Source organism: Struthio camelus, chromosome 19 (assembly GCF_040807025.1).
Source record: "Struthio camelus isolate bStrCam1 chromosome 19, bStrCam1.hap1, whole genome shotgun sequence".
NCBI lineage: Eukaryota > Metazoa > Chordata > Aves > Struthioniformes > Struthionidae > Struthio > Struthio camelus.
This window is the reverse complement of record NC_090960.1, coordinates 4231204-4259081: the sequence shown is the minus strand read 5'-3', so window position 1 is coordinate 4259081 and position 27878 is coordinate 4231204. Positions and strand designations below refer to the sequence as shown.

Genomic DNA, 27878 nt, shown 5'->3' with positions numbered 1-27878 from the left:
GAGCCGCTCACTCAGACAAACTCTGTTTACTCCTTTCCCAGCTCCGCCGAAGACGGTCAAAGCCCCCGAGGAACACCTGAAGGCTGAAAACATCCAGCTCTCTAATTCCTTCAACTACAGCGTGCTGCAGCATCTCGGCCAGTTCCCACCTCTCATGCCCAACAAGCAGATCGTCGAGTCCAACAGCAGCAGCCAGCAGCCCGCCGGCGGGAGCAAGCCCGTCATGTCCTACGCAAGTGCTCTGCGGGCTCCGCCAAAGCCCAAACCCCCTCCTGAGCAGACAAAAAAGAATAGCGACCCTTTGTCTTTGTTTCAGGAACTTAGCCTAGGTAGTTCATCAGGTAGCAATGGCTTTTACTCCTATTTTAAATAACCAGATTATTTTTTTTAGAGAGAATTTAATTTTTATTTGTGTCGGTAGATCTAAGATAGTTGGGGCTTCACCTGTAGTTGCAAATATTCCCTTTGTTTATATTAGTAAATATATCCTCACTTAATTGCTTTGCTGCTAGACTTGCAACTAATTTTTTTTTTAATTATATTCCATTGTTTTGCATTTTTTGATGTGGGTCGGATTTTTGGAAGCTTTTCTGTAGGAAAACACACACACATTATTTTTTAATTTTTGTAATGTTACCGCTGTGTTGCATTAAACTAGCAGCTGAGAGGTTACCTGTGCAACTTAAAAAAAAAAAAAAAAAAAAAAAAAAAAAAAAGGGGAGAAAAAAAAGGAAAAAAAGAGGAAAAAAAGAAAAAAAGTTTGTCTAAATTGTATTTAAAAAGATTGTAAGTAGCATTTACATTTATTCAATAACATTAGCATACTATGCTGGGTTTCTGTACCAGAAATGGCCAGTTAATGTAAAAATGTATGTTATTTCTGCTTAAATTCATTTAATTTTTTTTAATAAAGGTGCAGCATCTTCTAAATACTTTCAGTTTTATCAGCTTTTTTGTGAAGGGATGCTGCATTCTCAGACTTTTATAGTTTTAGATTCTGTATGATGTGGTATTGTATTTTCCATCCACTGTAGGGTAAAGTAAAGGCATTCTTTGCAGACACCTATGCCATTGTTTGGAAACATTCAGATAAAAAGTATTGGTATACTTTAAAAAAAAAAAAAACTCTACATTTTATTTTTGGACAAGCTAGTAATATAAGCTTGTTTGAAAAGTTAATTTGATAGGTTTTTTAAATGAATCATGAAGCTGAAAATAAATTTTTAGGTATGTTGGTGCTTAGTAGATTTAATAACTATTTTAAAAAAATTGCGTGAATTTAGTAAAATACTTTTTTGTTTGTTTAATTTTTTTTTTCACTATGCATGTGTAAATGTTTGTAATCTGGCTTTTTCCTCCCCCCTTTTCCAGTGGTATAAAGGATTGTGCCGCTTTAATTTTTTTTTTTTCCTCCGGTAAAACTTTTGGTACATTATTTGATGTTTACATTAAAATGTGACATTATACAAGGAAATTCAGATATTTTGCTAACTGTTTTGTTTGAGGAACATCATTAAAGAAGAGATTTAATGTTTGTCAAAGCTGTATCCAAATTCATCTAAATCTTTGTGGGATAATGGCTTTCAGGTTGTTTAAGTATATGAGTTCTGCTAAGCTCTCCCCCAACCTGGTCCTTCAGAAGTACCTGCTAAAAAAAATTCTATGGGTATGTGAAAGTTAAAGAAACAAGTGTAACTGAAAACTCAGAAGATAAATGTTGTGCGTAAAGAACTCTGCTCTTGCACGCTGTTCGTACTTTTGCAGCTGGGGAGATAGAGAAGGGGTTTTTGTATAGTGTCTCCAGATAAGTAGTCCTCCTTTTACACTTGAAGAGATAACTTTAAATCTGGGAAATATTTAATTTTTACTGGGCCTAGGCCGGGTATATTTACAGTGTTCCTCCATTTATTACAGACAAGAATTAAAATATTAGAGCTGTGTAGGGTGATTTCAGGTCTGCACAGCTGTCCACGGGGTACCTTACTGATGCGCAGTGGCTGCTGCTGTATTCAATCAGATTTTTGCTCTGGTTACAATCATTTTTTCTGTATTTGGCTTCATGTTGTAAGGTAAGGGTCTTTACATAATAAGGTTGATTTAAACTCAGTACACTGCAGAAGTTTCCATATACATTTTTTATTATAAATCTTTGCTGGTTCATGGTTCAGAAACTTATCTGAAAAACAGTTATTATTATTATTATTATTTTTTGCTGTGAAGAAAAAGATGCATAACTGGTTAATTTATTTCCTAAGGTTTAAACCAAACGAGAGATGCTGGGGGAGGGGAAAGGCCCTGCCAGTTACTGCTTAGCACTTCAGCATACGGCATCACATCTAGAGGACCCAAAGTGAGCAAAGGCCAAATTCTGCAACCTGCAATCAAGCAAAACCCCTGTTAACTTGAGTGGGATTTTGCGGAGCTGAGGGCTGCGGAAATAGGTCCAGGGGAAAATTTATTTGCAAGGGCCAGACATGTGCTCGGTGTATGTTAGCCTCGGTCCTTTTATTTCGGCGGGGCAGTTTTCCACAGCGGAGCGGCTGGCCCGGGCGCTCCCCGAGCAGAACCTGTGTGCCTGACCGTGGTGGTCGGCGTCGAGTCCTGGGTGAGACGGGCAAGGCTGTGACACCAGGCTAGGCAGGGTTCAAATGCACTTCACCTCGCCGAGTTGGCATTGTAATTTCAGGGGTTTCAAAATCACTCATTTATATGGAGCAGTCTTTTTGATTCTGTTCACCATATTTGAATATTAAACTAATAAACATCACTTGTTAATTTACTGCTATCTGTGAATTAGTTAAGGGGAAGATGGTCACACCTCACCACACTTTATTCTTACTGTCTTACACTGGCATTTTATCTTTGGGGTAACGTTATGGAAAAAGTGGCTTTTTTTTCTCCGAACTTACATTTTCAGTTATATAACTTTATAAAAATCCCCACAGGTTTTGGTTATAAATTTTCATAAGTGCTCTCACCCAAGAGTTTGGGGAGGATATGGTGGATAGCTGCTAAATATCAACTTTGGAAGTGTTTAGGATGAATCACTATCATTTCTTGAGGCTAATATTTTTTCCGAAAGATTATTTGTTTTAAAATGTCTTGTCTGGCCCATATTTGTCATGTATATAGCCCTGAGTGGAATCTTCTTTTTAAAGCAAATTGCCGAACTTGTATTGGCGTCATTGCTGCCTGAAAAAAGCTGTACTGTAAACTCTTTTAGGGCCTCATCAGACTTTTATTGAAATGAAGTTAAACCTTGCAGATGGCTCCAGTGGGTGCTGGCTCAGGCTCCACTGTATATACGGAGCTGCTGCATTTACGGTGAAAATTTAAAATTATGAGCTTGGAGTCTCAGTTTGTGTAAATTGTCTCAACTCGGAGGAAATGAACGGAGGCTTGGGCATTTTCACCAGTTGAGTATTTGGCTCCTTGACTTTTTAATAGCTAAAATACCACACTTTAAACTTTAAAAACAAACAAACAAACAAAAAATCTCCGCCATGCCCCCTGTTCAGGAGTAAACGCCTATTGTGTTTGAGAACTTTAAATGACTAGGTAGTCCAGACCTATAATTAGAAAGTTTGTATTTAGTATCAAAAATAAGTTCTGATTTTATTCTCTTTAATTTCACTTTTTCATGAGGAAAATATGGTTGTCTCATGGGAAGTTGTCGTTACGTTAGGAGCTAATGTAGAATTGAGAGAGAGATTTGAAATAAATTATTTGAACTAAATATATATATATTTTTGTACTTAAAATAGACCTCCCACCCTTTGAAAAGTTTCGTAATGGATATGGTTGGTAGATTTTCCTCTCTCTATTTGAAGATTGAATTCTTACAGCACTGTGAGTTTTCAAACTTGGTCTTAACTGTGTCCGAAAAAGAAACGAAGAAACCCTGCTCGCCTGCGTGAGGGCAGGGATCGCTCGGAGGCTGGTTCTGAAATAGCAGTTGTGCCGTTTTGAAGATACGGTACTTTCACATGCTGCCTAGGGTGAGTTTCTCTGTGGTGCTGGACGTGCACGTGCTTGTCTGCACCTTGCCCTGTTTCCTCTTGCCTTTCGTGCCTGCAGCCATCCACACATCGCTGAAAAGCGTTCGGCGGCGGGTTAGGCTCCGCCAGAGCCTTCTTGGTGTCTTCCTGTCTCACTTCATTAGTTTTTGAGCTACCGTATGCTCTTGCATTGCGTGCCAGTCCCCCACGTCTTTGGGAGACTTAGGTGCAGTGCTTGTGATGTGTTTTGAAGTTTAAAAGCTTAAGCCTTGCTTTTCCTTTTGGTAAGAACAGGAAATACAGAGATTTTTCCAAAGGGGACTTACCGAGGAAGTTATGTCAGCAGATTACTTCTGGCATTAGTTGCTCAGAGTGCTGAGTAGTTGTCACCGAATGGTGCTTGCTCCTGCATGGAGCAGAAGATGGTTGCAGGCTCCCGGTGCGTGGTGAGGAGACCTCAGCTGAACGCCGGGCCTCAGCAAGCCGGGCAGCAGCCCGGCACTGATGATCTCACCTTTTCTCTGTGGGCAAGAGTGCCTAATGGTGACCCCGTGGGTTCATTGCCCAGTAAGCTCTTGTTTTTATTATTCCTGGAGGGAAGCTCTTAACTATACCGGTAATGTTACAAGGGTGGCTTCTTCTAGCTCCTAAAACAACGGTTACTAAACTCCGTTTTTCCATGCTGTAGCTGAAAGCTCCATGGAGTCCTAGAGCGGGTTGCTGGTCGCTTCCACGAAGCTCTTGTGCACCGGCCTTCATGTGAAAAAGAGCTCTGGGTGTTTGCTCCCAGGGCTGGACAAGCTTTTTACCATCCTGCCTCTTCAGCAGGTTTCCATAGCTCCAGCTTATGTCCATTTTTCTTCCTTTTTTCACTGAGCTTTTTGTCAGATTTTGCCACCTGCCGTTCTGTAAGGGTGAGTTGTTCCTTGCTCTGAACATCCCTTCCTTGCAGAGAAGGGTGCTATTTTGATGTGACCAGGCTTGGCAGAATTTGATCCTATAGGGATGACTTTGCATTTCAAATGAGTTGTGTTTAACGTCATCACATCATTGCAGCCTCATTTGTCTGAGGAAAAGTAGGGGAAAAACCTTATAAATGAATTGCAGAAACTACCAAAACCCACGAAGAAACCCGTTTGATACCAGCAAGCATGGTGAGGTGGCATGCGACCCCCCAGGGGTCGTGCTGAAAGGAAAGACAACCTTGCTTAGCTCGGGGTTCTCGGATGTGTTCACAGTGTCAAGCTCATCTTAACAAAAAGCATGTCTTTGGGACAGTTTCCCTCCCTGTGCTGTCTAGTATCAATCTTTACCCTTTATCAGGCTTAGATTCTCTATTCCAGTAGGGTCCTTAATTTTTTCCACAAAACAAATAATAAATAACTTATGCATAAAGCAGGCTAAGTTAGAACCAAAGCCCTTTCGTCCATATTTTCTCCTGAAAGTTGACATCTAATATATATTGTTCTGCTTTGTTTAATTTTATGGACTGTGGCATTACTGACCCTTTCTTAGCGGTATGTGAATGCTTCCAGTGGAACCTGACCTTGCCAACCCTCTGCGTACTGTTCGCTACTTTGATTAATTAATGTTTTGTTCCCAGATTTCTTGAGTTCTCCTATGTTTTATGCAGAGATAGCTGCTATAAGCAGCGCTTTTGCTACTTGTATAATATCTATAATAATAAGTAAGTGTGTTTGGGCAGAAATTTTAGAGTAAGGTCAAATGTAATTGAACATTTCCAAAGCAGGAAGCCTATGATCCTTTATGCTCTGCCCATATCATCATTCAACTCATTTCATTTTTATAGTTAGTTTTTAAGTTTCTAGTTTTCCTAGAAAAACTGCAGACAGTCAGCTTGTCAAGCTGGATGGTGATGATCTACGGCACTTATAAAACATTGCACATCGTGTTCCTTGACGTGAAATAGGGGCTGTTCCTCTTGGTGTAGGGTATTTGCTCCAGTATCTTTTTGTTGGTTGTGTCAGGGAGTGAGGATTGAATCATTCTACGGTCTTTTCTTTCATTCAGGAGAAGTAAAAAGATCTTCAGCGAATGCAATGGAAGCATCAGTTGGATTTTGGGTTTGTGGCAACTTCAGCTGAGAAAGGTTGAAAAGTTTTTACTTAATTAGGGTTATATCTATGCTTCTGATAAATTACAGAAAGCACTCTGAGATCTGAATTATCCAAGACTAGTTAGAAGATGTCAGTCCATTTTCTGTGAGATTTTCTCTCTCCTGAAGGGCAAATATGCTCACGAGAGACCTGCTGTAAAGTCATCGCTGGCTTCTCAGTGAGGCTTGTAATAGGGGGCACAAAACTGAAGCAGCGCCCTGGGATTCAACCCGCCATGCTCTGCCCTGCAAAAAGGGGAAAAAAAGTCCTGTTCTGAACCAGAACCTCGTGTTCAAATTCATTAAAAAGAAACGAGGCCAGAAGTCAGCGTTTATGCCTTTCTCAGCATTTCTTTGCAGAAAACGGAAGAACAGCTCGCTTTGTACCTCGAGACGGCATGTGGCTATGTGATGCCTGTAAGGCTTGAATTTATATTCATTAGCTGCTTCGGAGGCAGAACATCTATTAAGTACGACAAACCAAGAACAATCTCATCCCCGTACTTCAGTCAAAACCAAGACACAAAGCTCTTTTCTTTCCCCTTGGTGATAATGGAAAGGGTAAATAACTTGAGTGGGTTCGTATAAGCCAGATCCCGTTGCCAAGAGGGCAGTTTATGGTCCAGCGCAGCCTAATGTTCCAGTATTGCAGTTTATAAAAATACATAACATTCAAAGTGGCCCTGGCCCACCGTGGAAGCCTGAAATTTATTTTAAATGAGGCTTAAAATGAGGTTTGTTTTATAAAACAGTTTGTGCCCATTGGTCAAGTTCCTGGCAAGTAAATGTTCGACCGTAGGCTGCTGGATCAGGCCCAAGGTGTCGGCGTTGATGTCCGAGGCCCTGCCTGGAGCTGGCAGCACCGAGAGCCGCGCTCGCTTTCCGCGGGTGACCTCTTGTGGGGGCTGTGGGCTCGAGGGCTGCCGAGCCCGCGAGGGCAGCTGCCCCCTTGCAGCGGGTCCTGTGGCAGGGAAGCGGTCCTGGGGTCCGTGGGACCTGCTGGAAATAACTGCCCCAGCTGGTCAGAGGGCAGAAGGAGCTGAAGAGCACCAGGAAGTGCTGGAGCAGAAAGGGGTCAACCAAAAAAAGAAAGGAGGAACTACGTAAGTATCCACGTAAGCATACCTCACTCCTTATAACTACCACGTGCCTGGGGGGTCAAGCACCGGAGCGTCGCGTGCGTTGAACTGCAGGACAAGTAGGGTTTTGTACCGAGGCGCTGAGTGCCCCGCTGGGTCGCTGCAGACCGCCGTCCGCGCGTGCTCCCTGGCTGCCGGGAGCCCGGCTGAGCCGGAGACGGGAGAACAGCTCGGGGGCCACTGGTAGCGCTGTAGGAGCGCTTCGCAGATAAATGCTGTTGGGAGGGTTTAGCTCGCTGCTTGCTAAGCAGGCGATTTTGTTCCTCAGGGCTGTTTGTTAGTCTGGCACCTTTCCGCACATTAAATTCACACAACATAGCTTTTAAAAATAAAGGAAACAGATTCTCTCCGTGACTCGTGCCTAACAGCAGACCTTGTTCCTACATAAACATAAAAGCATCTTAACATCTTCTCTTGCACCGTGATTTAGCGCTTGGCTTTTCAGTGCGGCGGGCAGGCTTCAGCAACCGCGGTCTGACGCCGCTGCGTCGCGGTCGAAGCACGAGGGCACCTTGCTCGCGGCGCACCGCGACGGAGAGCGTCTTGGTGCCACCTTCCCAGCGGTATCGGTGGCCGTTCCCTGCCGCTCGCTCAGTTGAGAGAGTGAAAACTCACTCGGACTGGTTACGCCTTTTTTGCCCCCTCCAGACCTTATATTCTTCTTTCCCAAGTATAAAGGCCGATTCCTGTTATTAACTTCCTTGAAACCCGTTCTCAGCTCCCTGGCAGAGAGATTTGGATATGGCAGAACAATCCCGCTGGAGGAGCGGTGGCTTTCCCCCTGTGAATACCAATGACAGATTTAATGGACGAGTCCCTCAGCAGCATTTATTAATATCTGGAAAAGGAAAATGAAGTCATACGCATGCTTCTCGGTCTCGCAGGAAGCATGCTGAAACAGTGACTGATCAAGAAAGCCTCTTAACTTACAGCAGACAGAAAATAAGGCATACTGAGTTCATGAGCTTTGGGACGGCATCGAGCCCAGCTGTCTGAGTTACAGTCGGTGGGTCCAAGGCCTCGCTGCCTTAAGCGGTGTATTTTCTCCTACACGCGAGTAAAGTGAGCACGGAGAAGCCATAAAGCCTCTGGATCCAGGCCAAAACCCCGTTACTCGGTGGCAGCTCTGCACTGCCCTCGCTGGGGTGAGGTGTGGGGTGCCCTGGCACAAGCAGGGGGGCACGCGCTGGTAAGGCGAGGCCCTCCGTGCGCCCTTTATCTAAAATATATTCTTCTTGCTAACGAATATCAAACGTAATTGGCCAAATCACTAATGGGAGTAAACAGTTTCTTGGCAGGGCAACAAACTGGCCTGTCAGGGTAAGAAACAACCCAGAAACGGCTTTTGTTTTTGCTGAAGCAGCATTGCAAGAAGCAGCTGGTACATGGAAAAGCGAGTGGACAAAAGACTTTCCCAGGGGCATGGGAGGTCCCACCAGTGCTGCAAGCCAGGGCCTCCGTCGGCTCATCCCGTGTTCGTGTTGCCCAGGCGGAGTCATCCCTTGCTGGGGTGGGGTTGGATGAGGCTCCAACCTGCACACCCAAACCTACGTTATCTCAACCCGTCGCGTGTCCCAGGTAAGGTCATTTTGCTGGTGGCAGCTGAGCTGGGGATGCCTTTACGCCTCCCGCTCAGATTAGTCTGACGTCCTGCGCGTGTTTGGGTATCCCAGGCTGGGGTCAGGCGCTGCAGGAGTCGTGCGAACTTTCTTTTCTGTTGTAGCATGTAAAGGATCTCCCTAGAAACTAACCTCTGTTTTCCTCACACAATGAAAATGTAAATTAGGAACGTCAGCTCTATATCCAAAAATAAGATTTCAAAACCATTTGGCATTTCAGAATGGTTCAGTGACAACTTGAAGACTTCCAGTTGTCTCTCGTTATGAGAGATGTAGGCAGAATTCCCTCATTTGTGCTCAGATCTGAGCACCAATGAATGCTTTATCCCAAAACTTTACATTATACATGTTATTTGTAGTGCTTTTCAACTTCAAAGAGCTTGAAAAATATTAATGCAACTGCACAAAAGCCCTGTTTTCTCGCTACCACTTTACTGATGGGAAAACTGAGACACACGCTTGAGGATCTGGTTTTCTGCAGCCAGAGCTCCAGCTGGATGCTGCTGGGATTCAGCTGCACAAAGGCTCAGTCCAGGCACGGCAGGGCCAACGACAGGCCTTCGTTCTGCATGCTGCGGTCGCTAGCAAAATAACGCTCCTTAGTTCCTTTACAAGTTTGAACAGCAAAATGTCACAATTTCAGGTTTCTTCAAAACGATCAGAATTTTTCTATTCTGAATTCTGTTGTCTTTTGGCTTTAAAGTTGTGAATTCTTGATGTTAGTCAATGAGGGAAAGAACGCTTCTGCTTCCTTTCTCCTGTTTTTTACATTACCTAGTGGAAAAAAAATGAAATGTAAAAGGAAGATTTTTTCCTACTTGGAAAAAATTTGCAAAAATGCTGAAAGAATTCTAAAAAATGAACCGTAAAACAACAACAAAATACACAGGTTGGAGTGAGAAAACTTTCCATCCAGCACCTCCCTTCTGTGGCAGCTCGCGCGACTCTCCCCTTTGGCAATGGGAACCGCTGAGAAAGAGAGTGATAATCGCGTGAGCAACCTGAGTGTCTTGTTATTTCCTGGGTTGCTTTTTTTGTCCCCCCGTTTTTTCTCGCCGGTTACAAGGAGGGCTAGAGAGGCCGCCCTCCCGCTGCTGAGTGGGATCCTGGCTGCGCCAAGGGCTCAGCGCCACGGGCCGGTGTCGGACGCGAGGTGCGGGGAGCCCGCGGGACAGTGCTGCTCCCTGCGAGGCAGCAAACGCGCGTGGCGACACCTCGGGCATCTCCTGCGGTGAGCCGAGGAAAAAGAGCGTAACCAGCAAAGCCTTTTTGGTAGTATTTCTGTGGCTGAGTCTCCTGAGCGTTTCAATCTAAGCACTTTCCTTCTTGGCAGCTGCCTTGGAGAGTTTTTCCTTGTGTGCACTTCTATGTACGTATGCGGTGAGCAAGGCAGCGTGCTCTGTAAGGAGTTCCTTCCCGAGGAACAAATGAGAACTACGTACAGTAAATACCATCCAGAATTACACCGTAATACTGGGTCTGGCAGAATTTGATGGGCCATGTGATTCATCCATCAAAATCATTTTGCAGAAAATCATGCTCCTGGCGGGTTATGGTTTTTATTAAAAGACAATATCATTAACGGTCAGTACTTCTTGGCTTTGCTAGCAAAGTTTAAGCAGAACAGGATTTTTTTTTTTTTTTGGTGTGCTTAATTCAAAAGAATAGAACTGCAAGGTGTAAATTTGTAGGTAAAATTTTTATCCCAAGGCTAGGCAAAGTCTGCTTTTATTTTAACACTGAACAATAGAACAGCGCAAGGATCTCCAACTTATTCCAGACTGCTGAAGCAGAACTTCTCTAAGAGGTACGGGAGTACGGTACAAAGGGGGAAATGGACTCACCAAGGAGCTAGAGTTTCTCACTGAGTCTCTCTGACCAAGCCCAGAATAAAGCTCAATATCCCTCACCCATCTGCTCTCAAGCCTAACTACGCTGTATATCTTCTCCCTGAAAACGCTGTCCTCTCTGCAGCATGTGCTCGCTCACACAAGGGTTTCGCCCTTGACTGCATCGGCACAGTGCAGCCCCAAACTGCAGATCACGTCCCTCAGCTTGGAGCGGGGGGAAGTACAAGGTGCAGTAGAGCAGGATGACGTCTACCGCTGACCTGCCTTCTTGTTCCTAATGCTTTTTCTCCTTTCTTAGAAAACTGAAAGAAAACAATAATTGTAATTGAACATCCCTTGGCTCAGTAATGACTTAGTTAATGGAGTGGCAGTGCACAAGGTATAGTGGTATCCAGACATTTTAAAAAATATATACTTTTTCCAAACACTTTCTGGCTTTTTAAGCGAGTGTGGGCGATGGGAACATTAGTGCTCTGGTTCTGCATCCATACAGGTCTCCCAGGGGTTCTGGGGGAAGCGAGGCAAGGCGATCAGAAGAAGGATGATTCCACAGCTGAAGAGCAGGACGAAGGAGGCACAGGCACAGGCAAAAGACCAGGAGTAACTGTACTCAATCCAGACTGTATCCTCACTGTCAATCATCCTTTTCACAGATTGTCTCATGACTTCGACAGAGATGATGATGCAGAGACCTGAAGGAAGATGAGAGCAGTGGGTTGAACAACCCGCTGTCAATTTTCCATCCTTAATTAACCACCTTATCTGCCTTTTTGCATAGAAAAATGGCAGTGAGCTTCACAGGTGAGTCACTGACTTTAATATTTGAGGAACCAACAATAACGACTGCTCTGATCTCTGCTATAGTTCAGGCCATGTAAGTTGATTATTATCTTCTAGGAAGACCTGCAGCCTTGTTTCTCTACATTTTCCCGTGAACTAAACGCAAATATTTCAGCTCTAACCCTCCTACCTGCAAAGGTGTAGAACATGGAAGCTGGCTTCAGCAGATAGTCCCTCTTTTTCCCGAAGGATAAGAGGACGCAGATTGTTCCGATGATTGCAAAGCCAACGCTGAAGATGGCAATGGCTGCAGCTGAAATGCTGTATTCTGCCAAAGCAAAACAAAGACCAAAAAAGAAAGTAAACGTCTGCACGTTTTGAGCGTGCTCCTGTCAGCTATCGCAGAAGGTCAGTCAGACCGAGGTAGCCTCTCATTGCTGCAGCGGGAGGAAGGCTTCAAAATCAAGTGTTTCTCTCAGATAAAAAGCTGCGGTGAGTATTGGCCACGTATCTTTTGAATTTAAAGGGTGTAAAAGCAGAAAGAGGAAGAGGGGGAATCTTTTTCTGGGCACTTACTGAAGGAGCAAATGGCGCCTGCATTGGTCTGCTGAAGCGCTGGGCTGGAGTCAGCTCAGCCCTGCTGCGAAGATGTTATTGGTGGGGTTACTGCACTCCGCGCTCTCATTGCTCCCATCAGTCCACACGCTTCTCTCAAAGTAAACAGACAGCTCTATGCTATTTTCCTTCTAGCTCTGTACTACAGGACCTCAGCGAGGCCTGCTGCGCGGTGCCAACGTTGTGCCGATACAGAAGGACAGTTGCCAGCGCCATCGGGCTCCAAACCTGAGCGCCAAACCAGGCCAAGCAGGAGGGAGGCCAGAGGTGAAGTGTTCGCATAGCCTCTTTTTTTTCCTGCAAAACAATGCTTTCCAGTTCTGTGAAAACACAGCTTCTGAAGGGCAGAGGATTAAAACGTCCATTAAATGCCCTCTTTTTCGATAAGCCTGCTAGGGTCTGCACTAGACAACTCACTCAGCAAAGCTCAGTTCAATGTCTGAATGGTGGGGGAGAATTGCTAATTGAATAATCCAGACCTTCATTTACATATTGCATTCGTTTTCAGATTAGTTTAATATTTAACACGTGTAGCCATGCGTGAACATCACAGCGCCTGATGGTATTTGCCTTTCAAGCCATTAAAAAAAAATATCTTCCAGGCAAAATCATGAAGAATCTTTTTGCCTGATACTAATTAGCTCCCATCAAAATGTGGCTATTTCTGTGAAAGGGATCAGCATATTACTCTTTGTTCTCTTTGCTTTCATACTACTATTTTATTATAATTTTCTTAATGTTTTTCCTTTTTGGTTTCCTTAACTGTGTGTTAGAACTGCCTGAGAGAGTTAGTTTCAATATAAAAATCTTTCGCTATAGCTTGGGCTTTCTCTTTTACTTCAAAGAAAAGAAATTCTTTCCAAAATTCTTCTGAAATGGCCAGGAAAGGACTGGATGCATTTTTAAGGTCAGATGGATGGATCTAATACTATATAAATAAACAAAAGCCGGTAGCTCAGACATATGCTCTTCTACCCATTTAAAATTCACAAACTGTCCCGCCTTGGGCAATTACTTCTTTAGAAAACCTGCGCTGCAGGCGTTTCCAGCGTTTTTATTTCCACTGGAAGCAGAGCAGATTGTTTAATATGTGTAATGTCATTGTCAGTTCATTTACTCCACACTAAAATATGTTGTGTGGCAAACTATAGAGGAATTTGTCCTCAACGAGAAGGCAAGGAAGAGAGGACACATTAAATTAGCACTGAAAAGTATTCGGCTTTAGCAGGGACTGATTAGAAATGAATAATTTGTCTGTGAAAGACAGTTTTCAAGAGCCACGCTGTGTAAACACTGTCTGTAAGCGTCTTCACAGGATCTCGCTTCCCTCCTTCCACTGATCACTCAGGTTTTTACGTGACTTTCTTGTAAAATCAATATCCTGCACAAAGTTCCTAATGGTCTTCATAGAGTATCTGTACTTCTTTTCAGCGTCAAGACCCTGCTTGGGGTATGATTGATTTATTTAGATTTTTATTAAATGTCCTCTTCCTTCGAGGGTAAAGGCTTAGAGTGTAGAAGATGATGCCAATGTTGTAAATGTCGTTTTTCATGATGAAAAGACTTTTTCAGTTTTGATGTGTATTGACATTCTTACATATTTGTGGGACAACTTTGAGTAAGGTCACACTTAAGAGTGGAGGCAACTCATATATAAAAATTATTCTTCCCAGGAAGTTGGTACTGGACCTCGTTCAGAGCCTTTTTTACATTTATCCCAGCTGACATTATAACTGGTTGAAATTCCCTTACTGTTTTCAGTGGAAGCAGGATTGAACCCTCATTCTGGGGACCCGCTTACATTAGACCTTCTGTGCACCCAGTTCATGCAGTGTTAGGAGAATGTTTTTCAGGCTCCTTTCTTACCTTTCTGGGTGGTTACTTCAAATATCTCTGAGCTTTCTCCTGGAGTGAAGTGCTTAAAGTAGGAACAGTTGCTTTCTGAAGAACAAAGAGAAATTTAATTTTAATAGCTTAGGAACTTCTGATAAAATGCAGTAAAATTAACTTTGCTTTCTTATTGATGTGTCAAACTTAAAATGCTTTTAAGATACATGCTAATGGGATCTCAGTTCTGCTGCAGACATCCAGCAAACTCTCCTTTTAAGACTAAAGGAAGCAGTGTGGGACCTACCTCAGGGATTTACGCCTTGATCTAGCAAAACAGTTGAGGGAGTGCATTAACAGGCCTGAAAGTTGTGCTTCCCAAGCCTTCCTCTTGCAGAACTTTCCCACAAAAGGGAGATATGGGGACAAACTGCCAGTTCGATGACTTCCTCTAATGTTTCAACTTTGCTTGACATGTTGTGTCAGTCACGCTGGCTTAGCTGTATCCCAACTTGCCAAGGGAGTGGAGGGGATGGTGACACTGAGAAATCTGAGTTGAATCTGCTGTGTTTGGGAGCAGATGAGTCGGATTTGCATGGCAGGCTATCGGCTCTGGTAGCGCAGGCGAGGCTGAAGCCACCTCTGCTACCTTTTGGAGGCTGCTCCCTCCGAGAGCTTGGCACACCGATTGCACTTCTATTTCAAGCATGAATTACAGATAATTTTTCTCATTCTGTCTTTGGCCGTTACTCCGTGACTGTATTTCCTGGTAATAAGACTCCCCATGCCCACAGCTGAGTTAGCATCTCAGTTCACTCGCCTTTGCAGCTGCCTCTGCCAACTGCTCTGTATGGGCATCACCCCATCAGCCATACAAGGATCACCTGTGGCGAGCCTGGGCTCCAAAAAGGGAGGATTGCATGTCCTTGTCTGTCTTCTCCCTCCCTGATCTTCCCTTCTCCTTCTCCTGTCCCTCACTGCAGCAGTGACTGGGAGGGAAGTAGCAGCCCAGGAAAGTTTGCTGCGTGGAGGCTTCCTAGGGTCACTGCGCTGGGGGTCATCGGGTGAGAGACTGCGGCAACGCAACAAAGCCCATGACATTTTCCTACGATAGGGAGGATCCAGGCTTTTTTTTTTTTTTTTCTTCTCCTGACTATCAGATGCCTGACACTAGCTATCTGAAGCTGCAAACAAAGGTTGTAAAAGGAAGGAAAGGCCAATTAAAGCCGCACAAGTCAAGGGCAGATAGGATTTCGTGCAACCTGGTTTTACCAAAGTTTGCTCCCATCAGGCCAGTCTATTAACTTAATTTGATAAGATAGCAGAGTTAGATAGTGGGAGCTTAATGGAGTTCCTCTGTCTGGACTTTATGTGAGCTTGCTGCCAGATAAGCAGGATGTTTGTAGAGGGGTTGTAAGCTGAATAAGATCATGATCGTGGGCAGGGCAATAATGAGTGGAGGGAAGTTTCTAGCCGAGTCTCTCAAAGACACGGCTTGTGCATGGTGCTGTTTAATCCTCAGCACAGTGAAATTAAGCATGCTAGGGCATGTGGTTACTGTTAATAAATACATGGGAGTTGTGAGTGGAAATAAACAGCAGGCAGGAGAAATACTATTTAAGTTGGATAGGGATACAAGAACAAACAGTTATAAACTGTGATCAGGAAAGTCTCGAGGCTGGAAATTAGAAGAAAAATGGTTCTCCATGCTCGAGAGGCATTTGACTCTGCACTTTCTTTCTGAAGAGAGACAGGGCAGGAACAAAACAATCAATGTATGGGGCTCAGTCTGTTTTGCAAGACATGGTATGACAGGGTGGCCAGGCCCTGGGTGCTGACGTGCAGAAGGGCCCGCTAGCCTGTGTGCCTGGTGTGGGATTCATCCTCAGCCGCGCTGTGAAACGCATCACTGCGCATCCAGAACAAGACACTGCTTTCAGCCTCCTGCTGAAGTGTCGGAGCAGGATGGGGAAGGGTCTGCTGAGGACCTATTGACTTTAAGTTTTGGCAGCAGTTGTTTTTGGAGGGAGCATGTTCTCCCTATTTATAACCTATTTAATTGAAGGTTTGAAGGGGGTGCAGAGCTGAGAGAACAATTGCTTGCCAAGAATTTGGCTGGAATTGTGCAATCATTGAGGTGCCGCCAGCAGCGCCAGCGCTCTGATTGAGCTATTCTCCCGAGCAGACGCTTGAGAGGACATGTTCAGCGCCTCTCTTTCTGCACCCTGTGCTTCAGCTTGCAGGACACAGGGGAAACTTGCCAAGACTGCATGAAATACAATGACTGTTGGTGGCCGCTTTGTTAACATCAGCATCTCCGTTGTCCGTTAGTTGTCCGTTAACAAATGGAGTTAGTGAACTTCCACGAATCTTTGGGAATAAGTCTGGGGGACGGAGTATGCTCCACATTACACTCCTGTGTGGTGTCCAGGCTGGGATGTGCTGCTGCAGTGCAAGTTTGCTGCCATGGGGCAAAGTCTGAGCAAGTGTCCCTAGTGCACAGAGACTGCGTAGGGTCCACTGCCTTTTTTGTGCCCAGGGAAAACATAATACATTTCTGTAACTGCTGTGGCACCTCTTGGGCCCACCACACGAGAGTGGCTGGCCATTAACGGCTGTGAACAGAGGAACCTCTGGGGAACTGGTTCCTTCTTGGAAAATTTACAGCACTTAATTTCTAGAGGCAACAAGATACCATTTGGGTTCTTTTGTTTCTCCTGTCACATAAATGGCAGATTTTAGAGTTACTGATTCAAGGAGGATTTATTTTCTCTCTCCAAGGAGACAGACATTCTAAAGCAGCATTTTGGGGCCCATTAGTGAAAGATTCCTCCGAGGCATTGTTATCTATTTATTTTCATAAGATGACTTGTGTCACGTTTCCAGCTTCTCCTGTGTCTGAGACTAGGTTAATGGTTGTTCAGCTCTGGCATCTCCTGACCGGTTCTTTATTATCCCTGCAAATGACTGGGGCAAACATGTTTGACCTCAAACATCTGCGACTAAAACTGCAAACGATGAGCCCAAGAGAGCAACGTGTCCCTGAGCAAGCAGGGCTTGGGCAGCTGCGGACCTTTGCCAACAACCTGCTGGTGGCTGAGGCTGAAAATCACTGCTGGTGATAGGAGGCTAGTTCAGGGGTCCTTTCACTCCTGTGCTAAAGGGTAGGGAGACAGGATGAAGCCGACACACTTCATCTTGAATTCGTGTTTGGCTTCTAATTTATTCTATGAAGAGAAAAGCGTGAACTGAAAGGAATTCCTGAGGGTGCTGACTGTACAAAACCAGCGGTCAAACACGTCCAGCTATGGTGTGACTTTCACAGTTTTGTGTAGATGGCAGATGGATAACTTATGTATGTGACAGATAAATAGTGGATAACACTGCCCTGGTTTGAGAGCAGCTGGCTCAGTGTGGGTCAGCGCAACGCTTCGATGGATGAGCAGGGAGGCAGAGAGTCTCCGCTGATGGGATTAGAAACATCATAAAATCATGCATGGTGGAGGGGACCATTCCTGCTTCTGTTTTGAATAGCTAGAGTGACCCACAAACATGGGCACCGCGAGAGTATTGCCCAGCAATAAAATATGACGCATAAGTCATTAAAAAAATCAGATTTACAGGACGTTGTGTAGTTCAGCATAGGATCTGTTTCTTTCCTGAAGATGGCAAAGGGTCTGAAATTAGCACACACCTTGATGTATTTTTCAGTGGTACTTGCTTTTAAACTAGAATACAGGCAAAAAGGCAAAAAAGGAAATGGTTATTTGTGTTATCCTCATGCTAAGGAGCCCTTGTCTTCAAGCAGGTGCTTTTCCAAAGTCTCCCCTTGCTTGGCTGAGCCAAGGGAGTCCCCCCTCCTGCCCAAGCAGAGTCAGCAGCTGGGGAGTGCTGGGAAGCCTCTTTCAGAAAGGGACTCATCTTCGGGAAAAGAGGCTGGTTCTGCATGTTGTGGCTTAAAGCATAAGCTCTTGAAAGGTATGATAAATGGGGTTATCACACAAGTGAGTTAGCTTTGGGAAGGTATTCGTATTGGTAAATACAGTTATTGTGGGAGAACAAAACCATTTTTTTGGGGGGTGAAGTGGTATACTGTTTTCAGTTTAAAGACACTTTGGTGCTCTGCTAAGCTGGGAATATCTGTATCAACAAAGTCCCCTATTATTCAAGAGAACTGAGGGACTTCAGTCCCTCTGGGGGTCATCACGAATTAGAGAAAAGCCCATTTGTGTCACACCACATTTACATAATGGATAGGATTTAAAATGAGATTTATAATGGATGAAAACTTTGTGGCAATCTTGGTTTCTCTCCACTGCTAATTGCATAATATCTATCATGATGTCACCTACTGCACTGACTTGCCCAGTCCAGGGGCTCTGAAGTCCTGAGGGGCAGGTGTGAACTCAGAGGACTAGCGTGGTTCATCACACACTGCCCTCCCCTTCCTGGTCACCTTTGCTTACACCACTCCTGGCCCCTTCCCTTCACATCCACGACTCCTGGATGACTTCTGTGCGTGGGGAAATGGGCTAACTCTTCTTTCCTCTGTTTCCGCAGAGCCAATCCCTCCTGCCACGCAGAGCCATGGGGAGCCTGAGGGCAGCCACAAGATGAAGCTGTAACACAAGAGCCTCTGAGGTTGAGCCTCTGAGTGCCACAATGTGGAGTCCTCCTGGAGGAAGGAAGGGTAGAGAAGCAGATGTTTGGGGCATGCAGAGTTTAAGGGGTGGCAGCCATCACTGATCAGCATGGAGTAGGGGTTGGAGTCAGGTTTGCTCTTGAACCCGAGAAGGATGATAGCGTTGGGGTATCTGTGGCATGCTGGAAGGTTAGGAAGATCTGGATGAGGGATGCTTTTAATCTGAGATTGTCATTTGTGTTAAGTATGGGGGACAGGACCTGCTGCCATGGTTAGAGGAGGTGTTGAGGGTTAAGGTGAGGACTAAGTGATGGTGGATGCTAGACCCTGGGTTTCCACCTGGCTATCAAAGCTGGGGGAAGCCAGAGGAGGGGCTCTGAAACACATCATTGAGTTTTGGAGATGGTAGCTCCGAATAGTTTAACTTCATAGTAGTCTTGCAGGGTGAGTCTCTTGTACGGATGGGAATGTGACACCCTTTTGGTTAACTCATTTGCTCTAGTTATTTTCCTGTCAGACTCCAGCTGCCTGAATTCAGATGCATATATTTAACAGGAATGATTTAACCTGCTTGTGGCAGACACAGGCTATAGAGCATCACTCGTGCTACCCAACTTGCAGTTGCACAAGAGCATGCTTTTTAGGATGACACCTATGTTGGAGTTAAAGGTTGGCAGTGACAGAGGTCTCTGTCACACCTTTTAGTAAATGGCTCCAATGGTCCATCGATCACAGTTTAAAATGTCCCTACATTAATCTGAATCTGCCAAGTTTTAACTGTCACCTCCCTGATATTTTTATTCCTCACAGCAGCATGCCAAACCCTTTTCCAATTTGTCAACATCCTCTGAAGAGTGTTGTTAAATTTTAAACATCTTTGCTTAAATCACAGGCCTGTTTTGTAGATTATGAGCCAAGTCATCTTCCACATTTTGCACTGCGCTAAGCTCAAAAACTAATAAATAATATTAATAGTGCCATCCATTTCCTCCTAAGAGTGACTAGTAAATGGTTATTAATACAGTGATAAATTCTTATGTTTCTTTTCCACCGACAGCAGTAATGTCTGATTATGTCTCATGATTTTCAGGAAAACTGATTTCCACCTATGCGCTCTTTTACGCCACATTTGGTCATTCGCAGGCTTCACAAGCGCAGTGATTCTCTGCTGACATCTTTCCGAAACTGGGAAATCAACCTAAGGAGAGACCTGCAAAGGCAGCGTGGCAGCAGCCTGCCGTCCTCGGTGGCTGGGCTCTTGGTCACCTCACCATGCCATGTCCTCTGTGTAAGTAAAATGAGGGCTTTAATTCTTATTTTATAAGAGGTGAGGATGTAATTCATAAGGTGAAGGCTGCTGGAAACCTCAGAAGCTTATTTTGACCCAGGACTTCAGCCAAATTCTAGACTATCTTTCAACACCACAAAAGCACACCAGCCGGACAAGCTGCCCATGGTGTGGCCGAGCTGCCCGTGGAGGGCTCGGTTCGGTAGCTCCACAATTACCCGTTCCTTTACTGCGCCCATTAGAAAGGCAGCGCGGGGACATGATTCAACGTCTGTGCAAGCACATGCTGATGTCTGTCAAAGATAGTAGCCCCTTTCGGGCTGCCCTGCCTGTGAATCTGCTTTCCAGAGACAGCTGGATATTTATGAGTTTTATATTTATCCAGCAGTTGGTGCAATTTTGCATTTATCAACCAATTTCTATTATTTTCCTTTTGTGTGAGTTTTTGTCCACGTGCAAAGCAAAGCCTACAGCGAGGAATATGTAAGCGCCTACACGAGAGACGTTAAGTTTCCAGATCACGCGCTCCCAAATTTGGCTAGAGGCAGATCTGAATGCTGCGGGCTAGCTCCTCGCTTCAGAATAAATAATTCTGCCAAACAGATAAAGAATTGCAGTAACATAGAGAATATACACTAAACACAGGCAGCAAGATTTTCATAAGAACTCTTCAAATATGTGTTAACATACATATTTCATTTCAAACAGCGAGGCTAACGTGAAGGCAATCCTGTTATTTCTGTTCTGGAAAGAAGCCAGTTCCCTATCAGCCTTCCCAAAAAGCAGCGTAGTTCAGTCACGGCTAGGGTATATTAGTACACGCTGCGTGAATGTTGCTGACTTTGCAATCAGCAAACATATAACGAGCTCCTTTTACCACGGGAATGTAAGGGTCTTCCTGGAAACCAGCTAGGATCGCTCCTCTGCCACCCTTCCTATTGATTTCGGTGGAATACCTTGCAATGAAGAAATGCATCCGATTAGGCTGCTTTCAGCTGCAGAGCCCGGGCTTTCCTTCGCTGCAAGGTAAGGAGGCTCAGGAAGGCAGTGACAAATCATTTCTAACTCCGTTTGCAGCCTTTTTTTGGAAGCTGGCAAACCGCAGCCCTGCTCGCAGCCCCAAGCAATGACTGTTATTGAAATAGCCCGTGGATAACTTAATAACTGTCATGAACAAGCTGTTCCTTCATAGCCAGCTGAAGCAGGAAACCCTCCTGCTTCAGCCACACAGGGTGGCCCAGTCCTGCAAATCCTCCCTCCGCCGACGCTCGTCGGAGGTGGCGTGGGTTTGCCCGCGTGCCGTGGGACCCTGGGCAGATGTCGGCACGATATCCTCCATCCAGTCCGTGATTTCCACCGTGTCCGATCCTTTTCCCTGATTACCCGCCGCTCCCTTTGCCGCGCAGGGGACCGACGGCTTAAAATATGGTTAAAAATACATGGGCAAGGCAACGCGGCGGCGCACATGCACAGCACGAGAAATGAGAGCGAGCGGCGTTTGCAGGGTGATACGAAAGCGAAGCAGCGTGCAGCGCCCTGTCAGATTAAGAGCCGGGGTGGGTGGGGGGGGGAAGAGACACCGTATTTTGTTCCTGCCGTGTGCCGTAACCTCCTAAACACCGCCTGGAGTCACCGCTGACGCTTTCTCTCGTGCGGTTTGTGCGCGGCTGGGGAACGAGCGCCGTCACGTACCTCCCGGCAGGCTTATGGGCCCGCAGCCCTTCTCCCCGGCGCCTCGCTCTTGCACGTAAATCCGCTTTGTGCAGAGCCGCCATAGCCCGAAATGAGCCGCTTCGCAGGTGGCGTTGTACTCCTCCACCTTGGGGCTCAGCACGGCCCAGTGGTCAGTCACTACGGCGGCGAAGAGGAGCGAGACGCCGACCAGGATGACGGAGAAAGTCAGCCGGATCTTCAGGGGTTTGCTCTCGTCCATGCTGCTCGGCGCGGCGGGCGGGCGCGAGCCAGCCGGCCTCTGGCCGGGCCCGCTGGCGTGGAGCCGCCGGGCCGCTGATCTCCCGACGCCCCCCCGGCGCGTCCGAGCGTCTTCAAACGTCAGCGTTGCCGCGTTTGGAGGGGAGGAGGGGTTGGGGGGGGGGGGACGAGCAGGTGGCGCGGCGGCCGCCGGGGCAGCTGCTGGGAGGCGTCAGCGGCGGGGGGCGCGCGGCTGCGGCCGGCGGGCTCGGCTTTGGCTGGCGGTCGCCCGCGAGCCGGCCTTAGAGCCGCCGCGAGGGGACTGCGGTCTTGCAGCCTGCCCAGAAATAGGCATGAAGGGAAGGGTTGACTTTTTCGGCTAGGTTAGAGGGGGGGGGGAAAAAAAAAACCACCCATGTGGGTTTGTGATAGCGCTGGGCCTGACTGTAAATAGCGGGAGGGTAGACTCAAAGCCCACAACGCGCCTCGGGCTCGCGTCAGCGTTTGTAAGGAGAAGTTTCGAGCCGGACGGCGCTGCAGCGCCCCAGCCCCGTTGCGGGCGGTGAAAATAAACGGGCTGTGGCTGAAGCAATTGGGGGGGGGGGTGGTTTCTTTTTAACGAGAACGTTTATTTTTTTGAATTAACCCAAATGTCTTGTTCAGGCCGAAGGAAAACGGTTTGGTTCACTTCTGAAGCCGCTGATGGTTTGAGAGCTGTATTTTGTCATACCCAAAGTTCGATGTATAAAGTACGGCAAGTACGTATTTCATCAGTTTGCGCGAGACGCTTTGTGCTTTGAGACCGCTGGAACAAAACCGTTTGGCGTTTCTCCCCCCCTGCCCCGCCGACCCTTTTTCTGGTTTTACAGTGGGAACTACTGAGTGAAGTTGATTTGCTTTCACAGCTCACTCCGGTTCTTCCGAAAGAAAAAGGCGTAATCACTAAATTGCTTTTCTCACACCTGTTTTTTTGCGCCTTTTGAATCATTTTTCTCATCCTAAACCTTCCGGAGCGCTTTCTTCGTTTCCCACCAGCCGGGGTTTGCCTCGGTGCTCATCGTAACTGGTATCGCTGGCTCCTTCAAACTGCCCTCTGTGGCCGATGTCGGCTCCTCTCTGTCCAGCCCTGGCGTTCTGCGTCGTCTCCGGCGCGAGGCGCACCGCACGCCAGCGCCCGGCCCTCGCGGCGCTGCCCGCAGACCCCCCCTTCTCCGAGCAGCGACTCCCCTGCCCCGAAGCCTCGATGTCCCCGGCCTCTCTCCTTGCCTTTGATGTTTTAAGCTGATCAGGAAAGTAATTTCCTGATAACGCCAACGCCGAGGCCGCTGTGGGGGTGACATTACCCTTGCGATGTCGAACCGGTGACGGCGACAGCACCTGAACGTCAAGACGATGGCTTGAAAAATGTCAGCGGAAATCTGCAAATATCATGTTATCGTGTCAAGATAATGGCAGAGCTACTCCAGCGCTGTTTCATGAACACCCCGGTTCAGTGTCAAGATAAAAGGTACGGCGGTGTCGTCTCGAATTAAGGAGGACAGTTTGAAGCAATGAACTAAAGGCAGAAGGGAGCTGCGGGCAATGGAAAGAAAATAGTGAGTTAGAAAAATAATGATCCAAAATAACTGTAGCTGAAATAGGATTTAAAAGAATTATCTGCCTGTCAGTGATGGCCGCAGGAAGAAGCGAAGGGAAAACCCACCAGGCAGGAGGGGAAGGAGACAAGGAGCGGGGCCGGGGACCTGGGGGCAGCGGCACGTCCAAAGGAAGCTGGCTCACCACGCGGCGGTTGGTAAAACGTCAGCAGAGTGCTTTAGACTCGCTGATCGAAAGCGCTAAGCTGGGGGAAAAAGGGTTGGAAGCTGGTTTGCAGCCCACTAGCGCGGATTGCTCCACTGCCGCGGACGGCGACCAGCGAGCTGTAGAGAAGTGAAACCACGCTGTCCAGAAGCTCTGCCCTGGCTCGATGCTGCTCTGAGAGCTCATATCCTCCTTCAGGGAGTGCCATGTGCAGGGTTTGGGCTTCAAACCATCAGAGAGCCCTTGCGATGTTCATAGGGTTTCAGGAGCTAGCAGAAACCAGCACAAGCCAGGGTATGAGCCCCTTTCGCACCATGGTTGGAGTGAGTCAAATAGTCTGAATCGAGTCTGTGACCTCTTCCCTGAAGAGTTGTTCCCCAACGGAGTTTGCTTTTTGGAAATCTCTCCAGAGCTGGTCTTCGAAAAAGGTTAGAAACCGCCCCACCCTTGAATATCAAGTATAAAAGGGGATCAAATTGAAGCAGCTGAAGAGGTCTTGAGAACAAATGTACAATTTGGCAGCCACACAATTCAGAAAGGATTCTCATATTTAGGACTCCCAAATATTTAAAAAGTCTGTGCAGAAACCGGACCCATGAGCATGGAAATAGCCAGCGTAGGTTGGCTGCGGGCCCTCATTCAGCCCATGGCAGAGCACAGCGTGACTCAATCAGGGTGAAGGCACAACAGTCCCAAACAACACCTGCTTACAGCTCCGCTGAGAAAGGCGCTGAATAGAGCGAGTCGTTTATATCAGTTTGCAAGGAAATTTTATGCTAAGAGTAACAGAGACTGATTTCTCTATTTTTGCAAAGAGGCAGATCCAAGACTGGAGCACTAAAATGTGCCCTCAGAAGGACCTGACCAAGAGGCTGTTCTGCAAAGCCCGTTCTGTCTTGTTGCTAAGGGGGGAAGATGCAAGTTAGGACTGTCCAACCAAGTAGAGACCTCTCCACTGCAATCATGTCACACATAGAGAAATATTATGGAGACTTACATTTCTGTTTTCTTACCCAGAGCCAAGAGTTCTCATGAAAGCAGAAAAGCCTAAAGGGAACAGACTTTAAAACAGAAAAAGAATGCATTAAAAATGTAATGTCTTCTCTTTTAAAGTAGACTCTTGCTAAATTTCACTAGACATCAGTCGATTTTGAGTTGCATCTTGACTTTACTTCCTTGACACTAGAAACTCCGCAGGTCCTCAGCAAGTTGAGCATGGGAAATGCATGTTTTCAAGTGCGGGCACAAAGCAAGCTTTTGGTTGCTGAGAAAGCAACTGCAACCAAGTTTTTGGTTGCTGAGAAAGCAGCTGCTAATGATCACACTTTAGACTAATTACAAGCTGTAAGGACTGAAAGGGTGGGAACTCATTAATTTTTTTGTTACTGCTGGTTTTTGTGTCTCCTCCAGTGTTGGCAAGAATCACGTCTTCTATTCTCATTCAAGTACTACAATCTGGATAAGTTCCCCCCAGTTTTGTTTTGTTCTTATTTTTCTAATAATAACCAGGAAAACACTAAAGCAAAAAGATAAAGAGAAAAGTCATCCTTCCCTCTCTCTCCTCTGCAGAGAGGACCCGAGACTGTGAACAAGCTAAAGCTTGGATGAACTTCAGTGCAAGATGTAGAGGCTTCCCTGGAGGCTGAAAAGTCACCTAGGCTAAGGTGAGTCATTGTCCCTGGCCTAAAAACATAAGCTGGAGCCAGTGGTCCTGAGAGAGAAAATGCTTTGTGGGGATAGTGTTCCATGTGTTAGAAGAGCAGACGTACCCACGCTACTCAGGTGCTGCTTTCTGCTCTTTGTGCCAGAGCCTCAGGGTGTGTTTGGGGACAGCTGGCAGGGATTCGGTGAAGCCGCTTGGCTTCAGAATGTGCTGTGTGGGCTCTGAAAGACTTGCCTTGTCTCCAAAAGGTTTAGCCCCTTTCCCAAATCTACATGGAACTTTTATCCCACCTTGGAGGTTTAACTGGCCTCCCTAGGGGGCCTGGTGGCCTCTACTGTCCGCTCCGTGGCTGGGTGAGTGTCTAACAAATGCAGAAGCACAACTGACTTCCAGAGGAGCAGAAGACTCCAAAACCTGCCTGCGGATCTAGAAGACTGCCGTATATAGTCCTCTCTTGAACGGTTCCAGCAGGCTCCCTGCTTCAGCTGGCAAGGAGCTACATTTAAAAATCAATATCCCATGAAATATAAACAGTGTATTAATGAGGACCTGTTGGGAAGCAGGGAGGGTTATAATTAGTTGCACTTTAGCAGCAGTGAGTGTGAGAGACATGGTTGTGTTTGGTTGTGTTTCTCTCCTGCAGAAAATGCTAAATGTTTCAAGATCAGCTATGGCATTCTTTTGTCCCTAGCAGAGTCGTTGGCTTGGGTCTGTTCCCCAAAATTTGTGCTTTCCTATATTTCTTCCAGAACAGACCCAGTATTTACCACAACCAGGTTAATCGAATTCTGCGGTTCCTTTCTTGCAGAACTATGTGAAAGACCATTATCAGGTAAGTACAAACCACCCCTGATTAGAGGGATTTGTGGGGGCCAATCTCTTTGGCTTTATATATTTGCACAGGCCTCTGAAGTAATTATTTTTATGCATTAAAATGAAGAATAATCCATTTTGGCAGGGGCTGTCATTTCTCTAGGCTGACATACTGCAGCAAGTAAGTCGCTAGACTTGTGTCTTCAAATGTCTGTTGTGTCCCTTGCTGACACGAAGGGAAATTCATACTGAGCATGTGTGGGGATGTGAAAGAGAATAGCTAATGCAGCGCCGTGCAGGGAAAGCCCCCCACAGTCTGCTGAATCCAGGGCACTTGTCTTATTTTCTTTATGTGATATTTCTATGTTTTTAAACTACTTTAGTGCAGATTTAGAGAGGGCCTGCGCCGCAAAATTTGAATCTAAACCTCTCCAAATTTCAGGGCTATTTAGAGCGGCAAAGATTGGGCCTGGTCTGCTCTCAGCTTACATGTATTTTCAGCAAATCAGCCATACAAGCAGCCTACTTAAAATGGGATCTCCTTAGCAATAGTCAAGCTTCCTAGCCTACCTCACACTGCTGTGGTGGGCCCCCGCGTGTGTGTATTTTTCTTTTAATAGACTCCTTCGGATAACCAGGGGCAGATACACCCGTTCAACCTAACGAGGGCTTTTCTTGGCACCAGCTCTGCAGCCCTTCTGAACACAGTGCTGGCAATACTTCTTTAGGACTGACTACTTCTATCTGCCTGAACGTTTTAGCTGCAGGTTCGTTCTCCTAAAATAATGAAGAGCCTTTCTTGGCCCGCTTATTTGGTAAGTGGTCTCTTTAATTCTGGTGAAGCAAACTGACCGCTGCTGTAAGATGAGCTGTTTCACAGACAGGTGCAGAGCACTCTTCGTTCCCTTTTAGGTTCAGCACCTCCTCCTATGTTGACTATTTTTCTCATTCCCAAGGAAATGCCACATCCTCCTCAGCGGAGGCTTTTCCACTTCCCAAACAGAAAAGCCATCAGAACTCCATCATGGCTCAAAAAAGCTCCCTTTCTGATACATCTCATTTATTTCTGTTCGCAGCAGGGTAGCCACAACTCAGAGGATCACTGTTTACCCACAGCCTTGCTCAGCAATGTGGGAACAGCCTTTATTTATTTTAGTTCAAGGCCAGGCAGACAAGCTTTGGGCTGGAGCTTTAAACGGCTTGACTACTGGGTGTGGAGGCATTTAAAAAGATTAATCCCCTGCCTCCCTCCCGACATGCCAATTGATCATATGTAGAGAGAGAGAGAGGGAGATAGATATAGATACACATGCACTCCTCATCTTTAAAGAGAATCTGGATGCTTAGGAAACGCGAAGGTACAGTTAAAAGAAGTATTTGAAGAAGAAATATTGTCTCTGATAAATGAATGGTTCAGGATGTTTGAGAATGAAGAGAGGCTGCCGAACTCCTGACCGTGTTCAGCGCCGTTTGTACAGCTGGGGATTTTATAATCGTGATCAGAGCAACGGTTTTGTAGAGCTTCACCATGCAGGGTAGAGGAGGGAGGCTTTCTTCAGAAGGCAGCGAGCAAGAGCAGGGAGAGAAGGATGATCAGAAAAGAACTCACATGAAACCCTGTAAGAGGGAGGGAAAACACAGCCTTGGGGCTAAGACTTCAAAAGACTGACTTATTTTTGTTGCTGGTGACTTGCAGTGCCCCTGGCAGCCAAGACCCAAACTGTCTCTAAACCGGGCACCTAAAACAGAGGCACATTAAATTAGCAAACATTTCTGGAAAGTACATGGCATGTTAGCACGTCATCACAGCTGCTACG

General features: G+C 46.1%; 2 protein-coding genes and 1 long non-coding RNA gene across 14 annotated transcripts in view; 2 read left to right on the top strand and 1 right to left on the bottom strand.

The window, feature by feature from the left end:
* HELZ (helicase with zinc finger) overlaps positions 1-2775 on the top strand; it is a 100033-nt gene extending 97258 nt beyond the window's left edge. For all 12 annotated transcript variants that reach the window (XM_068913741.1, XM_068913740.1, XM_068913750.1 and 9 more), the window contains one exon: positions 42-2775. In XM_068913741.1, the coding sequence (XP_068769842.1) occupies positions 42-373 (332 nt within the window). In that variant the 3' untranslated portion in view covers positions 374-2775. The remainder of the gene's footprint in view (positions 1-41) is intronic.
* CACNG1 (calcium voltage-gated channel auxiliary subunit gamma 1) lies at positions 398-22076 on the bottom strand. The gene is made up of 4 exons (XM_009679060.2): positions 21567-22076; positions 13984-14058; positions 11693-11830; positions 398-11414 (listed from the first exon to the last, which is right to left on the bottom strand). Exons 1-4 carry the CDS (start codon positions 21805-21807, stop codon positions 11188-11190), a joined length of 681 nt encoding a protein of 226 aa, XP_009677355.2. The 5' UTR covers positions 21808-22076; the 3' UTR covers positions 398-11187.
* Positions 22077-22408: 332 nt separating this feature from the next.
* On the top strand, positions 22409-27323 carry LOC138061618 (uncharacterized). The gene is made up of 3 exons (XR_011135503.1): positions 22409-25249; positions 25998-26080; positions 26682-27323. It is a non-coding gene; the product is annotated as an uncharacterized lncRNA (long non-coding RNA).
* Positions 27324-27878: the final 555 nt, after the last annotated feature.